Consider the following 21,618-nt stretch of genomic DNA (forward strand, 5'->3'; position numbering starts at 1 on the left):
ACTGAAGGAAGATGACAGATTGCCGGGCACATAGAGAAGGCACAAATTGTGGCATGCATAAATCCAATCATCGGTCAGTAGTGGGTTAGGGATTCAGCGGATACGATATTCTTGCAACTGGGTAGGTTTAAGGGAAATTCTGTTTGGCATATTTGCTGGAATAGTTTTTATTTATGCCCCCCTTCAAAAAAATAATAAATAAATAAAAATAGACGTTTGCACAAATAAAAAAATGTAATTTAAATTTGAATGTCAAGTGAATTATGTTAATCTTGTGGGATTGTTTACATTGATTGTCATTTCATCCCCATGCATAACACTATCTGACACACTCCCATGCACAACAGATCTGACGGATATAATCCTGATTTCCCTATGGACTAATTCCCCTGCAGCCCTCTGGGTAAAATAAACTTCACACAGTGCATTCATTGCACCTATAAAAGGACTTGATGTGGTGTGAATATGAGCTACAAGCTTTTTTTGGTACGTTTTTTGTAGAAAAAACACTTTCCTATGCAAAAGCGGCATTATTTAGAGTCTTATCTAACAGTGATGAAGCCGCGGGCATAACCCCACCCCATCTTGCTCCCCTCACGCTTGTCATCTTCTCATCACCTCCCTGATGCGGTCACACATTGTCACACACGGCACATGCTTCTGCACCATTTTGCCCTCGTTGCAGCGTGGAGAGTGAGGATCCGGATAGGTGAACTTTTTGTTCAGAACGGAGTGTTTGATTTACATTTTGTGGCTTTGTCCGGCCGTGGCGTGTCGTCCTCCGTGGAAGTGCCGTCTTGTTGAATAAGCGTTTTCATTAATATTTATACTTCACCTTTAAATTATGAGTGCGCCATAAACCTGAAGAGGCTTTTTTAGAACTGAGGCGCAGCCGGCTGGTCAGCTCGGGCCATGCGAAAGAAGCATTGGGCAGAGCCTGGGCTCTGCTGTTCGTAACGGTGACAGGCTCACAATACTTGGAAAATCTTACCGCGGCATCCTGAACGCCTCTACTCATACAACCATTTATGGACATCACATCCAATACGGGATCATCAAGATGTGCCTGATGGAGAACGGAGGAAAATAAGGAGGAAAAAACCCCAACAACCCATTTTGCTTGTTAATAAAGTGTAAACACCTCATATATGATGTGACAAGAAGTGTGACAAACAGCCTCTAGATATAGCTGATGAGATAGAAGTGGGTTTGCTCAAATGAAGCGGCACGTCATGTCCGGAACAACAGAACCAGATCTGCTCAAACAGGTGACCGAGGTCTAAAAAATATGCAGAAAGAGTAGCAAATGCTAATTTAAGAAGCTGTTATGTAATTTGAAGCGGGAGCCAGATTATGACAAACAGAGAAGTGTGACCAGGTTTTCCTTTTTCAAAGAAAACATGCAGCAGTTGCTTCACTGTTGTTTTTTCTTTCATTGCTTTTTAAGCTATTGCTACAAATGCTGACCCGCTGACCCGTCACCCTGTTGTGTCACAAACAAGCAGTTTATCAGTTTGGAAATGCTGTTGGCTTTTTTGTCACAAAAATAAATCCATTGCAGGTGAAATTTACACAAATCAAACAAGTCTATCAAGCTCATGCCAGTGACATTCATTTGTCCACTGGTTTGACAATATAAATCCTTGAATCTTTGAAGTTTTACGTCAGACTTGGGGTTTATTCTGGAAAAGTTAGACTGGAACAGTCCGTTGATCTGGATCGAGTCCTGACACTTGCGTTTGGTCTGTATTCAGACTGGTGTCTCAGTGATTTGTGCCAAAGCAAATGAACAAAAATACGTGACTAAAGACCTTTTCAGTCATTGGTCAGGAATTATGAGGCTGGAGCAAAGCAATAAGAGAAGGAATAATGGAAGTCCTAACCTTAGATAGTTCACTTATTCAAATTCCACTGATCAATTTTGAACGCCTGTATCAACGTTGCGTACAGGACTTTTTACTGCTACTTTGGTATCGTGGAGTCATGCTGCAAGGCTGTTACTGAGGAGGCGAAGACTTAGAAAGTACATCTCAGAATGTTCGGCTACAGCGGCCAGTTGTTCCGACTGAAAACTAGCTCAGTCCGATTGGAAACAAACTGAGACCACCTCAAGACGTGTGTCCAGTCTGAATACACCGTCAGTTGTTATTTGTTCACTAGTATGTTGCAAAATTATGAGAAATTGCTTATCGAGTTCTGTGAATAAAACTAAATCCTCTTTCAATTCTAGAATTTAATACATTGGCTCATAATAAAGAAATAGATAAATATAAATGCAGCGTCAGATAAATGTCATTCCATACTTTATCATTTATTAAATTAAAACTAGGTATAATAATGAATGGTGTGTATGGGAAACAACTTTTGCAAAGCAAGTCATCTAATGGTATTGGCCAAAAGATTTGATTATTATTAATTTTAAAACTCCTTAAATCTTGAAGTTGTTGGGTTTTCTTTTGGTTCCAACAAACGTAATGACATGTCCATTAGCCACAGAAAGACCAGAGAGTGAGACTTCATGTCCTGCCTAAGATGATGTCTAGCAAAGATCTTCAAAAGAAACACAAGTCAGTTCGATGGGAACCAGCAAGCCTGTGACCACAACTGTCAGCAGTCATTTAAAGTCCCACTCCAGTCATTTTTTGATACATTTTAAAAGGGTTCCCAGTATTTTTTTTATTTATGATTATACCGTTTTTAGGGAAAATCAAAACGCTTGTGTCGTTTCTTAAGACAAAATCTGTGCACCGCGGCAGGAGTTCATCTGAAATTTTTGTTTGAGTTGGAGGCATGACCGTTGGCGCTAAAGTAAGCCCCCACTGATATCCCATCATCTCTTACCCTAACCCTCTGGCCCACCCACTTTACTTGATGCGTCACGAAAGAGATATTTTTCACATGGCATTTGTTTGTCTGCTCCTGATTCCTCTTGATTTCAATAAAGAAATACTCAGAAATGTAGTTTTAATCTCAAACTCTTTTACGTTTGTCCTCCATCATGAAAATAAAAACTGATCAAACTTCCATGGCATTTCAAAGACAGCAATGAATTACAGCTCTAGAAGCAGAGAAATGTGTCTGTGTTTAGGAGTGTAAGATATTTGTGTTGCACTCAATAATTGTGTACTTCCTTGAAAAGATGGGAAATATTTTTGAGACCTGGTTGGACCTTTAATTCCACTGGAAAAAAAAAAAAAGGGACAAAATCTCAGATTACACAGACATTAGTCAGCATTATAAATGGGAAAATCCATTACAACACAACTAGACAAAGTGAAACTGTGTGGCTTTGTTCCCAATGTTTGCCACAGAAGAGACTTTTGTCTCAAAAGCAGGATGACAACACTTTTTTTTTTTTTTTTACATTGTTGGTACTGATTTGAACGAACTATTTAATGAACTTGTCACAGTAAAAAACAAACAAAACGATCTAAGTTCAGCATTAGAGAGATTTAAGTTTGGGCATGTTTTGCAGTCTCAGGACCTATGTTTTTTTTGTTTTTGCAGGGATCAAATTGACAATAAACTGCTCTGAAAATCATAGTATTTACAGCCAAATGTGAGGCCATCTGTCACAGCTAAAGTTTGGGGAAAATTGGGTCATGCAACCGAGCAATGATCCCAAGCGGAGCAGCAAATCCATAACTGAACGACTGAAAAACAAAATTATCCAGGTGTTGCAGTGGTTCCATCAAAAAGAAGACTCTAACCTGATTGAAATGCTGTGAGGAAACCTGAAGTGAACTTTGCAGAGTCAAACCTTTGTAATACCTTTTGACGTTCAGTAGCAGATATCCACTGGTTCGTAGATCATCCAAGGTGTTGAAGTTATTTTTTAACTCTAAGTAAAACAACTCAGACCTTCAACTCAAGGGTCATCCTTCCAGAAATATATATATTAAATATTTTTCACAGAACGAATACAAGTATTCAAGCATTTCTGACTAACTTTCAAGTCAAAGAGCATGCATACTTTTTTATTCTTCTGCTGTAGTTTGCCTTTTGCTTTCTGATAGACCTTGACTATCCTGACACACTATATTGTCAGACGTGTTTATTCACTCATCTAAAACAATTGTTCTGGTGTTCCTATCACATGTGGTCACTGGTGTATAAGACCATCACCTGGATATACACATTTCTTCTCCTAACAACATCAGGGAAAAAATAGGGCACTCTTAGGAACTGAAAAAATTCTAGTATGGTTCTGTGACAGAAAACCACCTGTTCAACAAGATGAAACCTGAAATTTCAACACTGATGTAATAATCCATAGTCTGCTGCAAGTGGTGTTATTGTAATGGATTGGGATTACCAATTTTTAGTAGACTTTTTACAGTTTGGACATTAGCTCTGGGACAGTGCGTGAAGACCTTCGTGGGATGGGTTGCTATGGCCGCGAAGCTGCATCCTACCTATTTATCACCAGGATAAATGTAGAGCGCTCTGTACCATGGTGTACTATTTAGCATGTTACTAATGGACTCTTGAGCATAGATGTGTTCTGTCTTGTATCACACGTTTTCATCTGGTAATCTGATGGACAATGGTTTGGGCTGAGTACAAAAGCTCACATGGAACAGTCACGTCCATAACTAAGAAGCACATTTCTAATGAACTACTGCTGCTCTGCAGAAATCAAGTCCTAGAAAACAACATTTTTTAAAATTATTATTATTTATGCATAAAATTGCATACTTATAATTAAAAGACCACTTGAAATGCTTTTAAAATAGATCAGAAGATGATTGGAGTGGGATTTTAAAATCATGTTCGTTTTAGGGGAGATTAGTGGATACTTTGGGTTTGATAGGGTACACAGAAAGTAATATACATGTGTATGTCTGGCAGATCTGGCATCATTTGAGGTCAGACGCTTTCTGAAATATCCTGGAAGAATTGTAGCTCTGTTTCATTTGTTGACTTATCAGCCTCAAATGTAAAAATTCTTCAGAGAAGTCACTAAAAAGGCTTTGCCTTGAGATTTCCAGTTATTAAAAACACAAATATACATTTAAATGCAGTGCTCAAACTATGTTTTTTTTATTAAAAAAATAACCAGACAGCTTATCAAAAATATGAATGATGTATGAGGAAACCAGCTGTTCAGGGCTGTAAGCTCTATGGTGAGGCCTTATTTGTGGGTGACAATAGAGGAATCAGTGAAGCCTGATTGTCTTTTATGACTTTGCTGTGTACAATGTGTGGCCCAGAATAGATTTTCATCTGTGTGATATGCTTGCATATGGTGATTTACCACCATGAGCAGCTTTATTTGCTTACCTCCTGTTCTCCGTTCTTGCAGGAATAAACATGGCGTCAATGTGCTGATAGTGGATCAAGATGGGAGTGATTTGATTTTTTTGTAGTGTGTATGGTGGAGTGGGGTTAGATTTTGAAGGAAGACAATGTCAATTAAGTGGTCTGCTGTTGCTATGGCAGTAAATTAAAAAAAACATGAAATAATTGTACTATTGATGTCAATCTAATGTTTTGACACTGACATTTAAGAAAGTAAGAAAATCATGTTCAATTTCTTTGTGTTTTTTGCATTAATTTAATTTTTTTACATTAATTTATTTAATTAATTCAAATTTGTTTGTTTATTTATGTATTAAGCATTGGAGGTAGAAATGAAAAAAAAAAAAACAAATCGCCAAAAGTTCCGGAATTTAGCAGTTTTCGTATTTTGTTTACTGAAATATTAAATGGGAGATTAAAAAAACTTTTTTTTTTCAGTAAGCTACAAAACCAACCAATATCTCATTCAAAGAGGTGTTTTATAACATATATTCACTTAGTGAAAGTGAGGGGATCTCCAGAACTGCAGTGTCATCTGGAGGAGCTGCAGTAAAATAAAAATGTATTTATTTATACTTGCCAGTGCAACAGACATTATTACAGCTATTTACTGCCACCAATGTGCACTCCAGAGATAGAGGTGGTTTTAGATCCCAGCGAGCTGGCTCACAGGACTATTGTGTTTTTGCCAAAGACAATGCAAACAAAGCATGAAATGCCTCCGTTTCCATTAAATATTGGCACATACTGTTTAGACTAAGGTTTCTATGATTTGTAGTTTTTCTATGTTCAGTCTTGATTTCCTTTATGTCTAAACCTTTACATAAGCAGTGATTTAAAACAAATACAACTTTTATGTAGCTTAAAAACTACACAATTGTCTGTTTTTGGTCATGGTTTCCTTATAGTTTCCAAACCTACAGTCTTCTCTTGTCTGTTTAATGTTGCGGAATGTGGCCGCAGGATTAAGGTATTTCCATACAAACACCACATTTCTGCTTTGCTCACTGATCGCTCCGTAACCTTTCTCCTGTATTTACATTTTTGGGGTTTCAGGCTTATCTAAACCAATAATCACTTTAACCCCAAGGTGAATCAGCACTTTCAGACCAGTGCTTTGTAAAGTTCTGGACATTTGTAAAGTTTTTTTGAAGTGTCTACTCTTAATATTTACCCATGTCTGACAACCTTTGTGTAAATATATATGTATATGCGTCTTTGGAACAAAAGTCAATGATTTTGTCTGGCAACACATTTACAATGTAAACTTCTATTAAACAGGAAGTTGAATTAAATTGCCAAATTAGAAGTATTATTAATAGATTTGATGACTTTAATGAAATATTATTGTAATGGAACAATTGGGCCACAATGAGCATAACTTGATTTATTTTTTAACATTATATGATTATTTATATTATAAAACCTTCATTTTTTTCTATATAATATTTAACAGTTGCTTAAATCACTTACTCAGAGAAGATTTTAGATTTTATCCTACAAATATTTATTTTGCATCAACTTTTTTTTTTTAAACTTAAAATTTAAAATGATTTTTTTTTTTTAGAAAAAAAGCATAATTTTTGTAATACTTTCGCATTTTCAATTTCTCATGTTACTTAATAATCAATATCATCCATAAACACTTGTACAGGTAATTGTGGAGTTACATTTTTTTTAAATCATTTCTGACTAACTTCCTGAGACCCCCTCCCCCAGCTAAAGAGGCCCTCATTGAGTTGACGTTAGCTTCTTGGCTGTCTGTAAAACATGTTTTCCTTGGTGACTTGTAGCGGTCAGAAGTGTGAAATCCTCCCGAGCCAAATGATGTATTTGAATCACACACAAACTGGGCTCCTCTTGATGCCTCGACATGAAAGCACTCGGACTCCTCTCAGCCACGATCACCGGCTCTGTGAAATGGGCTCATTGAGATGTGAGGTACAAAAAGACACAACAGCGCCTAGCAATCATGAAATGCATCAGCTACAGACTCCGAGCTGCCTCCTAATAATCAGTCCGTAGTAGGAAGACTAATAAATGCCTCACTATCTTCATGCTCCTAGAGCCTGTCTGTGGGTGGCAGATATATTTAAAATTTTGCCTACTTTGTTAGAGGATATAAGAAAATATAATATTACCCTGATCTCCATCACTTTGTAATGTAATTTTGTTATTATTCCCCAGAAATCAACACTAAAATCTACCTTGACCACCTGAACATCAACTATATGTGACCAAATTCGGCACAAACCTTAGACCTCAATAAACTGTAATTGATTACTTGGTGTATCACTTGACGTCGTTATGAAGGTGCCAAAAGTGAGGTCAACGTAGCTGCCAAAATACGATCACAACACCCACCACCCATGTGAGAAAAAAGTAATTTATGAAAATGAGATTCCACCTATGTGTTTGTGTGTCACTCAAATTCTCCCGTTTTTAGCCGATATGACTGAACTGCCCACAAAAGTTTCTCACATCATCTAATACGATTTCATTTGTTTTCATTAACTTTGAATCGCTTTATCAAGGGATGAGACTTCTTATAAACCCACTCCCATCATCTTCTGATCTATTTTAAAATTGTTCCCAGTGTTTTTTTTCCAGTTAAGATTATGTTATTTTAGCCAAAATATAAAAAAACCTGTGTTGTTTTCTAGGACATACTTTCTGCAGAGCAGCAGTAGTTCATTAGAAATTCACCTCCCTGTTGCTGAGAGTTCTCTTCTTACACGCTCTCCCGCTAGCTGACAGCCCCTCACACCCCAATCTAACATTACAGGTGCAACAAAAATGATGAGCAAAATTGGAGCTATCCAGACATACAGTTTTGAGCTAGATACCAGCTCGGACAAGGAAAATGAAGACTTACATGGATCTATCTGTTTGTTCAAGTGGATTAGAATATCCAAAAATCAGGAGGCAGCAGTCGCATTTTAACAGGTCGCGTGGTGGCCGGAGGTTAAAATTTTACGTAAACTAGACAATATTTTTCTAAAAGTTGACATTGGTCAGTGGCCACCTGGACACAAATTGAAGTTGTGCATTGGCAGTCCAGTGACGGGCGGGGATGACTCCATGATGAAATATGGCGACAGCTGGGCAATCACAGGTCGGTGGCAGCTCTGACTGGATGTGTAAATGTGTCCGGACGTCAGCCGTCCTTATTAAGTGCATCCAGCTGCCAAAAAAAAAAAAAAAGGGGGCCATTTTGCACGCCACAATCATGACCACACCAATGATTTTCATAGAAATCAGGTGGTGGCATTAAAGATTCTGCCGATGCCTCCCCATCGCGCAGTGGCAGTTGCATATTGACCATCGCGTTAGGGAGCTTGTGGCCCACCCAGTGTAATATGTACCAATAGGCTCTTTTTTTGTTTTTTGTCTGCTCCTAATTTAGAACAATTTGAAAAGAGAAATTATGTTTAAATCTTAACGTTTCTTTCTATAAGTCCTCCATCAACAGAAAATTACCAGAAGTTCATGTTAAAAACATCAAAAAAACAATTATCATCGGAGTGGGTCTGAAAGTTATCCAAAGCTACCAGACTTTTTACGGTGGACTGACCATAATGAGAGTCTTTCAGTAAGAAATACATATAGTAAAGTAACTTCAAAGATTTTACTTATTCAACACTAGACCGCTTCCTGTCCACATAATGCCATGAATGTGGGTGGAGAAAATTGTTGCCATGGAAAATAATGACATTTTGTGGGGGCGGAGGAAAAATTAGTGCACATATTCATCATCGCAAGACATGCTAAGCTTTTAATGGTAGCCGTGGACCATTGTCCTCATGAAGGTCATTATTTTGAATCAAATGTAAATTAACCATTATGTTAGAGGACTTAAGAATAGTACCCAGACAACACTTACAGTTTATGCCAAGGTGCAGTATTTTCAGTGGCTGAGCACTAGGGATGTGTATTGGCAATATTCTAGCGATACGATACAAATCCCAATACGCGTCTCAAAATATGATACGTATTGCGATATATCCCAAGACCTTCTTTTTTTTTTAAGAGTATGACTTAGAAAAAAAAACTCTACCTGAATATTAATACATCTTTTATTTTAATAAAATTGTAAAATTATTTTTATTTAATGACTGAACATTTAACAGAAGCTGGTTTGGCAAGATCTTGCTGTTTTGGTCGTGGTGTAGAGCTGCTCAAAAAGGCTGAGTGTTCTGTGCTGCCAACTAGTGGTTGGGAGTTTAGGTGGAAAACAAAAAAAGAAGGACGCTCATAAATAAGTTATTAAATACAGTTTTGACAGTATCTTAAATTAATACAAGTATTGCCAAACAAAATATATTATTGCCGAATCGATTTTCCCCTATTTAGCACAGTATTGGTTCACATTTCAACACTAGTTCAGCTTAGTTTTAGTCTAATGTCACAAAAATCATTAAACTAAACAAATATGAATATTATTTATCATACTATTTGCTTTGAAATGGTTGAAATAAAACATTTTTTTCTGTTCATTAGTTTTTGGGGCTGAAATGAATGTTGTTTTGTAACAGGGACCGAGTCTTCGGGGCTCCAGCCAGCCATAAATGATGGGCTGCTGCGGTGGACACGCAGGTTGATGCAAGAGAAGTCAGACAACCAGAGCCTCGATGAGCCCCGAGCAGGTGAGTCACTCTCCTTCCACTCCAAAGATGCTTCCTGTTCTTTCTGGGACACCAGCAGAGTCTTCTAACAGCCCTGCTTCTCCATGCAGCATCAGAAAATATCATTCATATTTTACATGTTGCAGTTATCTAACATTTGGTGAATGGCTTCGTATACACACTCTAAATAAAAATATTTCCCTGACACGACCTTCCAGTCTAACTGAAGATCTTGGAGAACTTTGACGACTTTCAAAGCGCCGGAAAAGTACAGCAACCTCTGTCGTTCAGAAATGAAAGCGGTTTTGAAGCACTGACAGAGCTCATTGATCTGCCAGTCCAGCCAAGCTGCACAATCAAAGATGAAAGGCTGTGATGAAAGGGGGAAAGTAACCAACCAAAGGTCACCGCCAGCGAGGTCCTTTGTTGAGATGGTAAAAAAGCAACTTTGTTGATGCTGTCAGTTTGTTGTGGCGGTGGCACCATGACTGCACAGAACCTCACGCACAGCAGCATGTTGGGGAACGCTTCCACTCCGAGGAGATCCACCCAAAAATGTTCCGTCTGTTGTCTAAAAATGCCTTCTGCACTGCATTATCTCTACGGGATTACATTGTAAAACGTTTAGGCGAGAACATTTTGAATGATCATTGACATTGAGGTTTGCTGTGGGGAGTTCATGTGTAAGAAGGTAAAACAAGTGAAGCAGAGACCTGGGCTTCTTCCCTGCAGGTAAACTGAAAGGTCATGCGTGCTCAGCATTGCATTTGCTCGTTGCATGGTCACGCTTGTGGACGGAAATATTCCAGAAGATAGATAGAACAATTCAAATGGCTTCTCGTGAAATCATGGCAGAGACATGCAGGCAGAAGCCGACCACTGTTTCTCTGGTTCCCAGGCTGATTAGGTGGCTGGCTGACACGAGTTGCATTCATCACAAATGACAGCTTAATGATTTCACATTTGAAATTTATGTTCCGGAGTGTAATTGTGTCATTACATCATTCATATTTACTGTATTAGCTGCGACAATATTGGGTTTTTGCACTAACACAAATGCCTTTTTTGTGGCAGTTTGTAAGTTTTTAAAGAGGATATACCGTGCTTTTCTTTAGCCTTTCAGAGTGAACTATCCATATATATGATCATATTTTACTTTTGGAACACTAAAAAACAATTTATTTATGAAATATGAGTTGTTTTTGTGAACTCTATTCATACCCGGAAGTAAAACAACTCACTCTATGAGGTAACGCCTTTCACTTCTTGAGGGTTCTGCCCATTTCATGATGTCAGCATGTCTTCCATGAAAACAAAAAAACCATCAATTAAAAAAAAAAAAAAAATGATGTACATACTGTGTAGCCTGGGCATTTATCCCGAAAATTTGGCATGTGGCAGTAGCGGCAGTAGTGGCAGTAGCTCATTAAAAATTCTCCACTGAATTGGGAGTGGGACCATTGGCGTGAGGCAACCCTGCTCTCTTCTTGTGGCCTACCCAGTGTATTTTCTAGGCCACAAATAAGCTCTTTTTTTTCTCAGAAATTAAAATTTAAGCTTCATTTTATTTAAATATGTCATTCATCATCAGAAAAATGCAAAAAGAACATGTTAAATACACCAAAACACTTTTTTCTAATTGGAGAGGGTCTTTTTAAGGCACCTAATGTCCCCAAAATGAACGGCCTATTTTGATTGGTCAAAACATTTAAAACTAGCCGATAACCTAACAGCTTTCAACACGTTTAAATATGGGAAATGAAACAAAGAATTTCAAGCTTCTTAAAAATGTTTAGGTTTGAAATAAATAACATTACAGTCAAATGACGAAAAAAGTTACACAACAAACTTAACAGAGGTTTAACAACCTCTTTAAAATCTCTTACATTTTTAGCCTTTGGGATGGATTATTTTGATTTCTTTTTTAACAGGTTGGATTTAAGATGACATGATGTTTTTTTTTTCCTTCGTAGATTTTGCTTGACATAAAGCAGACAGCGGTCTGTGTATAATCAGGCTGTAAATTTAAATACACCCTTTTCTTCCTCCCCATACGCAGTTTTTAGGGCTGATACATCGAGTAATTCAAACGCACCAAAGGCAAACCAAAGCCATGCCTGAACTCATCAAGAGCAACTTGGGTGACAGTTGCAGGGAAATAAAGAACGTTATGGGCTCACATCCTCATCTGTGACATTACATAAGAGGTGCTTTTTTCTTTTTTTTTGTCCACCCCTGAAAGACAAAATAATGAGGCACAGCGCCGCTCTACTACTGCTCTCTATTTGCTCCGTACAGCCATCTGTATTTCCCGATAACACACTTAACCTTTGATTGAGTTCCTGGTTGCCAACAGTTCTCCTCATTATCTTTCACAAAGGCACAAGCAGGGAGATACTTCATTGCAGTAATACACTGGAGGTGAAAGGCGGGCTGGACAGGTAGTTGAAGACGCCGCGGACAGCGCGGCTCCAGCCTCTTGTTGCCGCCCTCCGTCTCAACAGGCTGCCTGGCAGGGATTGTATAATCTGCACTGTGATTAAAAAGCCTGCCCGGACCTTCGGGGATATTATCTTGGGGATTTTCACGAAACGTCCAACCTCATTCTCCCTTTCTCTCTTTTCATCTCTCCGCTGTTTAACAAGATGGAGACGGTGTGATCCAGCTTCAGCCGACAAGCCGCATGGAGCGCCGTTGCCAGGCAACTGAATGCTAAATTTCCCGATCCAGACTATTCTGTCTTTCACGTATAAAAAGTGCAAAGCAAAGAGCTATAAATAGGCCGGCGGGTTTTGGGGGTGGGGGTTGGGGCTCGAAGGATCCAAACCATGGAAATGGAGTAAATGGCTCAAACTCTGAGTTGTTGTCGGGGAGGGGGGGGGGCTAAACATTTTTTTATGGTGTTTATTTTGGCAGACCGCAATCAGCTGAGAATAGCATTTTTCCACAGACATGTTTTGTGGGATTTTTGGGAGAAAGTGTGGAGAAAGACATTCTGGCACATCATTTCCACAAAAATGTCCTCAGTGGGGGCTCGGGACCTTATCAGAGCAATCCTGTAGACATAAAAAAATGACTGAAATGCTCTTCTTTTTCTCCTTGTCTAGCAAAAAGTGACACAATTGTAAAGTTCTTTAAGGTTTGCTATATGAAAGATTTGTAGCTTTTGTTTTCCTGCTATTAAAGCTTGTTAGTAATGATGTTTTTTAATCATTCAGAGCCACTCCCGCGTTGTTTTTGTTCTCTTTCTGTCCCAACCGTTGGCATGATGTTTAGTGTTGTCATTGAGGAGCGACTCGGCTGTCGGGGTTTGAAGCCCAGCTTCGCGGCTCATCTGTCTTGTATTCAAACCACCTCAAAGGAAACTGAATCAAAGAACAGATGCATAATTGAATTTACATTACACACCTGGATCAAATATTTATTTTTGATTCCTCATGAAAAATGCAGCCTGTTTGAATGGGCTTGTGTGTTCCTGTAGCGTGTGTGCGTGTGCACCCACGTCGTTTTGGTTGGTGCTTGGTTACGCCTCTGCTCGGCGTGGCAGACGATAGCACAGGTTGACTCCAAGATGGCTCGCAGACTTCAAGATCGATAACATCAACCTCGCACTGCTCGTCATTCAGAGGAGTCCTCCTCTGCTGTCAGCCCCTTCACTTCTAAATCTTTGGAAGGAATTTGTCCTGACACACACCTTGGATCTTGACTCTGGTGCAGAGGTAGAGCAGTTGAGTAATTCGGAGGTTGTAGGTTCAGTTCCCGCCTTGCTTGCTCAATGCCCATGTGTCAAAGTATCCTTGAACAAGACACTGAACCCCACCTTGCTTCTAGTGGGTTCTTTTATATCTCTGCCACCATGTGTGTGGCACATGGGTGATTAGAACTGTGGCTGCAAACCTCTTTGGGTTTTATTCAAGGTAGCAGTATTAAAAAAGCGTGGGTGCAGTGAGCAGGTTCTTCAGGCAGAGGTGGGAAGGAGTGCTTTCTCGTTTTATCCTCCCGTCAACTATTACCATCTATGCCTCATAGCCACTGGACAATTATGATTGTTATTAATATTTCAAGCGTATTTTAGGGTTATGTATTATTTTTCAATAGAGCTGTGGTAACAAATAAAGTTCCCTGTTGTGGGATCAATAAAGTTTTATTATATTCTATAAAGTTGTTTATTAGCTGCAGTAACCAGATGTCTTTCAGTCTGTCAATGTAAGAATTAAGGAGCTATTTACTCATATGGCTCTAAGCAATGAACTTAAGAAAACAAGGATTGTAGCTTAGATTATTACTATATTTTATATAAAAATTATACAACACATTCTCCCCTCCCCCGTATATATTCAAGGTGTTCTGGGTCATACAGTGTTTAATAGTTGGTCAAAAGGAATGTCTATATGAGCACAACTAAACTGGTGACTTTTGGAGGACTGGCCCAATGTTTCTACAGAATCACAATAAACACAAAAGACTTTAGAGCAGGGTTGCCCAATACCTTGATCAGGACTGACAAAGGAAGCGCGGGCCATCAAAAACAAACTAACAAAAGGTATAGAATCATATATTTTAAAAAATGTTGTCAGCCAATCATCATCTTTACCGTGGAGTCACTTGGTTGACATGCAGGACAGCTAATAGAATACCCTCTGATACATAAGTCACTGTACATTCGTGTTTAACAAAACTATTCATTAAAATGTCTTCCATAAAGTACATCAACCATCCACAACCTCCATTTCTGGGAAAAATAAACTGGATCCACTGCTGCCTGGTAAAAATATTCCACTTGAGCAAGAAAGAACCTCATAACTAAACAAATACTTCTTGAGTGCATTGATAATCAGTTCTTCAAAATTGCCTACAAACCAGATTCATGTTAATGGACTGCTGAGTTAACCAAATAAGGTGCTACAGACACCACCTCACATCCACCCACCAACTGGTCTGCTTAATTTAATGTTGTGAAAGGGCATGAAGATGTTAATCTCCAAAAACTTCAAATGGAGCAGAGCAAGGAGACTTTGACCCGCCCACGTCACAAAAGAGAGCTTTTTCAAACGGTTAATTTTTATCTGCTCCTGATCCTTCCCAATTTGAACAAAGAAATACTCAGAAATTGAGTTTTAATCTTAAATTCTTTTATATATGTCCTTCATCATGAGGTAAATTCCACAAGAACATGTTAGAAAAACACTAAAAAACAAAGTTTTATTGGAGTGGGTCTTTAAACTCCAAGCAGCATGAAATGATTCATTTTTTATTTGAAACTATGACTAACAGTTTTCATGTTCTAAATATTCTAAACTTCGGTAAAAGTTAATATTGAATGCGTTCATTTATTTATAACTCCTAACCTCTGATTGTTGTTTGCTCCGAGATTAAAAATCCTGGCTAAAACTGCACAAAAAGAAGGATTTTCAAAATAATTTGGAAGGTTTTTGGATGAGCTGTCTTTACCCCGAAAACTTTGCCCTAGCTCAAAGAAAACAGCCTCCAAGAGCCAGTCGCAGAACCACACAGCTGCCAGCATCAGTCTGGAGAGGAGAGGAAACACATTTTTCACAGAGAAAATCCATTACTGTCTTTTCCTGCTCTTCTTTAAATTTAGAAACACTTTTCAGCCCTGCACTCTACTGATACCAAGGATGTTTAAATATGATGGCTGTCATTTTTTCAACATTCCAGCTCCATTTTTCATAAAACATATTCAGCTAAGTAAAGACAGACCTGTCTTTTAGTTAGTATTTGCCTTCATTCTCTATGATGATTTAACACCTAAAGTCTTAAGATGTTCAAACTAATTTAGGAGCCAAGTAGAAGGAAAAAGTCACTACAGTCATATATTACAATTGCAGTTTAAATATCATATAATAGCATTACTTATGCAGAAAAAATATGTTATATTTAAATCTCAGATCTAAGAAATATTAATTAAAATTTCAAGGATATGAAGAAAGAGTGGAAAATAAATACATTAAAAACCTTTTTTAAGACCCACTCAGATGAAAATTGTTTTTGGTGTTTTAAACATGTTCTTGTCATAGACGTGAATAACAATGGACAGTGCAAACCCCCCTCCTTCCGTGTTCCAAGTAGGAAGTACCCCGGGTTACAAGAAGGCCAAAGTCCCATAGACTTCCATTGATAAATAGACAGTTATTTCTCTGTCATTATATTTGTCAGAATAACCATTCTTGCTCTGATGCTTCCTTCTTAACACGTTCTCTCTAATCCTATTTTTTTATACAAATATTTTCTCTATCGCCAGTTATTCAAGTTATAAACTGACCAATTAGATGCGTCAGTAAAAGCATGTAGCTCCCGCCGTCCCCGCCTTAAACGTTTGATTGACAGATTCCTCCACGCTGTTTTTAGCGGGAAGGATATGGGCTTCGAACAAGCCTGAACAAGCTCACTCCTGATTGGTTGACAGTACTTCCTCTAAAAACATGACTCAGACCGACTTGGACTAATCGCTGTCAATGGGTTGCAATCGCGGCAGACATACCAGGAAGTGACGGCGAAGGCTCTGGTCTCTGGCCTGATTTCGCGAGGGTGGAAGGTAATGCATTTCCAATAAGGGAACTCACGCATGATTTGTCCGGTTCTATTTAGATGGTCTATGGTTCTTGTGCCATTTTTCTGATGATGGAGGATATATATATATATATATATATATATATATATATATATATATGTATAGAAAATTACAATTAAATTTCTGTCTCTGACTATTTCTTTCTTAAAATTGTGAATTAGGAGCAGATGAAGGGCTGCACGGTGGCGCAGTGGTTAGCGCTCTTGCCTCACAGCGAGAAGGCCCCGGTTCGACTCCCGGCTGGGACCTTTCTGTGTGGAGTTTGCATGTTCTCCCCGTGCATGCGTGGGTTTTCACCGGGGACTCCGGCTTCCTCCCACCGTCCAAAAACATGCTTCATAGGTTGATTGGTGACTCTAAATTGCCCCTAGGTATGAATGTGTGAGTGAATGTGTGTGTGCTTGAGGCCCTGCGACAGACTGGCGACCTGTCCAGGGTGTACCCCGCCTTCGCCCTTCAGTAGCTGGGATAGGCTCCGGCACCCCCGCGACCCCGAAAGGGAAGAAGCGGTCAAGAAAATGGATGGATAGGAGCAGATGAAAAACTGTTTGGAAAAGCTTGTAGTGGTGATGTAGAATCTACTACTGCAAGCTCCCTGCTCCGCCCCTTTAGATCCATCCACTATTACAGAAATAAATCCATGTACATCCTTGTTTTCCTTGTCTGAACTGGTATCTGGCTCAAACTGTACGACTGGATAGCTCCATTGTTGCTCGCCATTTTTGTTGCACCGATAATGTCAGGTTGAGGTTGTGGGGGGGCGGGGGCTGTAAACTAGCAAGAGAGCCAACGCATTCTCACTAATAACTCGTCAAGTATGGACGTATGGTTCGGGCCCCTCCGCATCACTTTTGGACATTTGGGTATTCCCAACTAGTCGTTTCTTGACGTGCTGCCTGTTCTCATTAAATCAGGGGTGTGCAACGTCTGGGCCGGGAACCGGTACCGGTCCGAGGGTCGCTTGGTATCGGCACACAGACTAGGGAAAAATGCATATGTTAATCAGGGGTCCCCAATCCTCGGGACGCAGACCTGTACTAGGTTAGGGTACCCGTACCAGGACCAGTACCCCAATCCCAACCAGGTACCAGTTCTCCGCCCTGTCCCAAGGGTTGAGGACCCGTGATTTAATGGTAGTTATCTGGCACTTCAAAAAACGTCTGGAGAGAGAATCTGTAGAGAGAACATGTGAACAAAGAGCTCAAAGCATCGGGAAGGGAAAGGGGGCGGGGTGTCTTCATGCCAGTGGTCCCGTCCACAACTCAGAGGCAATTCTTTAATTAACTATTGCTGCTCTGCAGAAACTATATCCTAGAAAAAATTTTTTTGGGCTAAAAACAGTATAATCCTAATTAAAAGACCATTGGGAACGCTTTTACATTAGATCAAAAGATGATCAGAGTGGAACTTTAAGGGGTAAGACGTTGAACATTAAAGTCGTTTTGGTGTCTTTAACGACATCTTGACATCATCAAAATCCCATTTCCCAACTCTGGGCTTTATTTTACTTTCAGAGTGCAGACTGAGAGGTAAGGTAGTAAAATACGAGGAGCTGCAGGTCTTGGTGAAGTAATCAGAACCTTTTTTTTTCTCCAGGAGGAACATCTCTGCTCTCCAGATGTTGAGCTAGTGGCTGAGAGTTTGTGCTTAAGATGCATGTGGTGTCAGCAGCCTGATTTTTTAACTACTTCTACCACAAACTCAGGCAGAAGTAGACAATAAATATGTGTAATTAACTCTGATTTAATGGTGCAGTAAAATGGTTTAGAGTAATTGACATTACAGACAAATCCTTAGCTTTTACTGTTTTTCTTGAATCTAAAACTTTTTTTCTTTCATCTACATTCCGAACTGCATCTATTTTGCTACTCTGTTACTAATATCAAGCCCATACTCTTACTGTACAGGCTTTAAATAAAATACATACATTTGTATACTTTTAATCTTTATTTTGGTCGCTAAAAACCCGACAGCAGCATAACTAGTTCGCTAAAAATCATCTTCTTAAACCTATTATAGTATTTTTTCATTGTTGTTTAGAAAATTAGCAAGAGTTAAAAACTAAAAATTTTGTTTAAACTAGGGCTTTCAATGTTAACGCTTGCGATTACTCAAAAAAAAAAGTAATGTGTTAATATTTATTAACACTCATTAATTACACTCCTTGAAGGAATAGTCTTCGACCGTTTCAGGCTTCAAAGCCATGCGTTAATTTCTGATAATGCTCACTTCCTTTGGCATTATCCCTCTATAGCATGGTAACTTACAAAAAAATAAATATTTAATCAATTTTTTGTAATTTGTTGTCATTATTTTTAGGTTTAGATTGATTTTTCACAAAAGGCGGACTATTTGATAGGTAATGTGGCCCGCTGTCACGGTAACACAACAATACTTCCCTGAGCCACAAGCGACCTTGATTGCAGCTGAAAGGAAAGTGATTTAAATGCTGATTGTCACGATGGGTTAAATAAGTATAATTTCAGAGAGAAAGTTCACCTCTTACCACTTGTTTTGTCCAAACATGAAGGAAAATCTTGTTTTAAAGAAGCCTGAACACATATAGAACACATGGAACTTCTTTTTTTTTAGGTGTGCATCCAAACCCAGCAGCCAATCAGAACCAAGTATTCACCCAGACCATTTAAAGTGCAGAAACAAAGTTTGTTTCTTATGGCTCTATATCAGCATCTGTGTTTTCTTGGAGTAATAATGCAGATATAAAAGTCTTCAGAGTTCTGCTTATTTTACTGTTAATGTGTTTTGTGCTAACAAGTTACACTTCTGAGTGAACACTTTTTAACATAAAACATTTCAGACAATAAAAATGAAGGGAAACATTTTCTCTCTGGCCCGTTTTTATACAAAAGCTGCATATTGTCGTATAAAATTTACCTTGTAAGTCCACTTTACTGAAAAAATCAATTAAAAAAGCAACAATAGTGCTGCAAATGAAGCACATTATCTTGTCGAAGTCTTTTATTTAAATTTCCTCTAAAACGACCCAACGCGTCCGCAGACGTTTGACTTTTAAAGAAGTCACAGTTGCGTCCGCTCAGACTTTGAGGAGCTCATCTCCAATCATAACAGGAGCACAGGCGACTGTCGGGGACAGTTTGACACTTCAGAGCCAAACGGAGCCGACTTTGACTAGATCGGGAGTGAAGCCTGAAGTCCTTCTACAGGAATCAATAGCTCCTCCTCACGATGACTCCAGCTTGGGTGGGAGTGAAACAAAGACGCTGGGAGGTGTGAGACAGGTGGAGCAGGTCGTTCACAGGTGAGGGGTTTGGGCGAATCAAGGGAAGGTGTGAGGCTCTACAGGTATGGATGAACTGATGTGGTTTATAGCGTTTCTGGCTGCGAGGTCGCAGCGCTGGAGTCTGTTTCCCCTCCTCCTTTCACTCTCTCAGACCTCTCCTGAGGGTTTGTGAGGAAAAAATAAATATTTTTAGACATTACAGTTCAGAGCTGCTGTCACTTCAACTTTTTTTTTCCTTTTTTTCAAGAACCCTTACCATGGGAAACACATATATACCTCCCCCTTTCTCACTGTTCACACTGATGCTGAGTCTTTTTGGCTTCCAACCGCCACCCATCAAAAGGGGGGGAAAAAAAAGCTGTCCCCAGGGAGAAAGTCACCATAGCAACCACCTTCACCAGAGCAACCCCTTAAAGCGTTTTCAGAAGCTGCTTGTAGTCCCGTATTTTGTACTGACAGCAAAACCTGAGGGTTTCTGCGTCGCTGCAGAGCGGAGGGGAAGTGAAGACAAACGCCAAGGTGACGAAACACCCAAACGGCGCAGATGCACCGCAGCTGATCCGCGCGGAGACACGGCTCCGTCCCGCGCACCAGAGGCAGACAAAGTTTAATTGCCGAGCCCTGATGAATGGTTTACTCAGGCCCCGCGCTGCAGGAACAGCTGGCACAAAACCAAAATAGCCTTCATCCTTGATCCTCATCCTTCAGAAACTCATTTCAAGTCAGTCTCTTAAAAACAATCCGCAATTATGGTTTTCATGCGAGCATGGCAAAATGAAAGTCCCCTCGCCGAGACCATATGGCCTCCCACCCTGACTCTGTTCAACCGCGGTGTCAAAGGGGAGGCTGCATATCCCTCATCACGAGGGACCCTCTCCTAATCCACGCAGTCTGTTCTCCAGTTGCATCGTGACAGCGACACTGTGCTTATATTGTGTGCTTGTCGACCCATTGTCGTCTCGCACAGCAGAAGGAGCTATTAATAGCCCCATGCTCCCCTGTAGTTTAAATTCATCCAGCTCAGCTTTGAGGTGTGAATTGGAGCTGCGCCCCACGCTCTTCATGCTCTTTTTTTTTTCAGGAGAACGGAGGGCAGCTGAGCTGTAATCAAGTTTTTCAAGCAGGTTTCACTTGCTCCTTACTTCCTGTGTATTTATATCTGCTTACATTCAGTCCTAGGAGACATTCGCAATGATGGGATGAACATTGCAGATGAAGTTGGTATCATTTCTATGAATTTTGGTTGATCTTTTGCAGCCATCCATGAGTTTCCAGAAGACATCTTTACCAAGGAGCAGAGGAAGCACGGGGCTGTTCTTCTGCATGCTCTCTGTGTGAGCATTTTCTACTATTACTGTCATCAATCTAATCACATTTTTCAAATAGTTTCTATCATACAATCTCATTTTGTTTGTGATTTACTAACAAAAATAATAAAACCTTTATTTATACTTCATTGTACTTTTCAGGCCATCTACATGTTTTATGCTCTGGCCATTGTCTGTGACGACTACTTTGTTCCATCGCTGGAGAAAATATCAGAGGTGACCAAACCATCTCCCATTGCTTATAGGAATTCTCAATCCATGCTTTGGTGATCGAACTAATACTGTTTTTTTCTTCCAGAACCTGCAGCTCAGCGAGGATGTAGCCGGGGCGACATTCATGGCTGCGGGAAGCTCCGCCCCTGAGCTCTTCACCTCTCTTATTGGTTGGTGGATGTGCCAGTCTAGATCCAGTCGCAGCCGCTTTGAATAAACATGCAAAATAGATGTGTCCTCATGTAGCTTGAACATCTGAGCAGACAAAAAAAAAAAAAAAAAAAAAATCAAGGACGA

At 39.6% G+C, this 21,618-nt stretch overlaps 1 protein-coding gene across 1 annotated transcript in view; it reads left to right on the top strand.

Moving 5' to 3' along the window:
- Nucleotides 1-21,618, top strand: part of LOC112140865 (sodium/potassium/calcium exchanger 3) — a 32,905-nt gene that overhangs the window by 1,613 nt on the left and 9,674 nt on the right. Inside the window, exons 2-5 of the mRNA XM_024263885.2 lie at nt 9,837-9,947; nt 21,038-21,114; nt 21,250-21,324; nt 21,407-21,491. Of these exons, the coding sequence (XP_024119653.1) occupies nt 9,837-9,947; nt 21,038-21,114; nt 21,250-21,324; nt 21,407-21,491 (348 nt within the window). The remainder of the gene's footprint in view (nt 1-9,836; nt 9,948-21,037; nt 21,115-21,249; nt 21,325-21,406; nt 21,492-21,618) is intronic.

The sequence above is a fragment of the Oryzias melastigma genome, linkage group LG14 (genome assembly GCF_002922805.2).
Source record: "Oryzias melastigma strain HK-1 linkage group LG14, ASM292280v2, whole genome shotgun sequence".
NCBI lineage: Eukaryota > Metazoa > Chordata > Actinopteri > Beloniformes > Adrianichthyidae > Oryzias > Oryzias melastigma.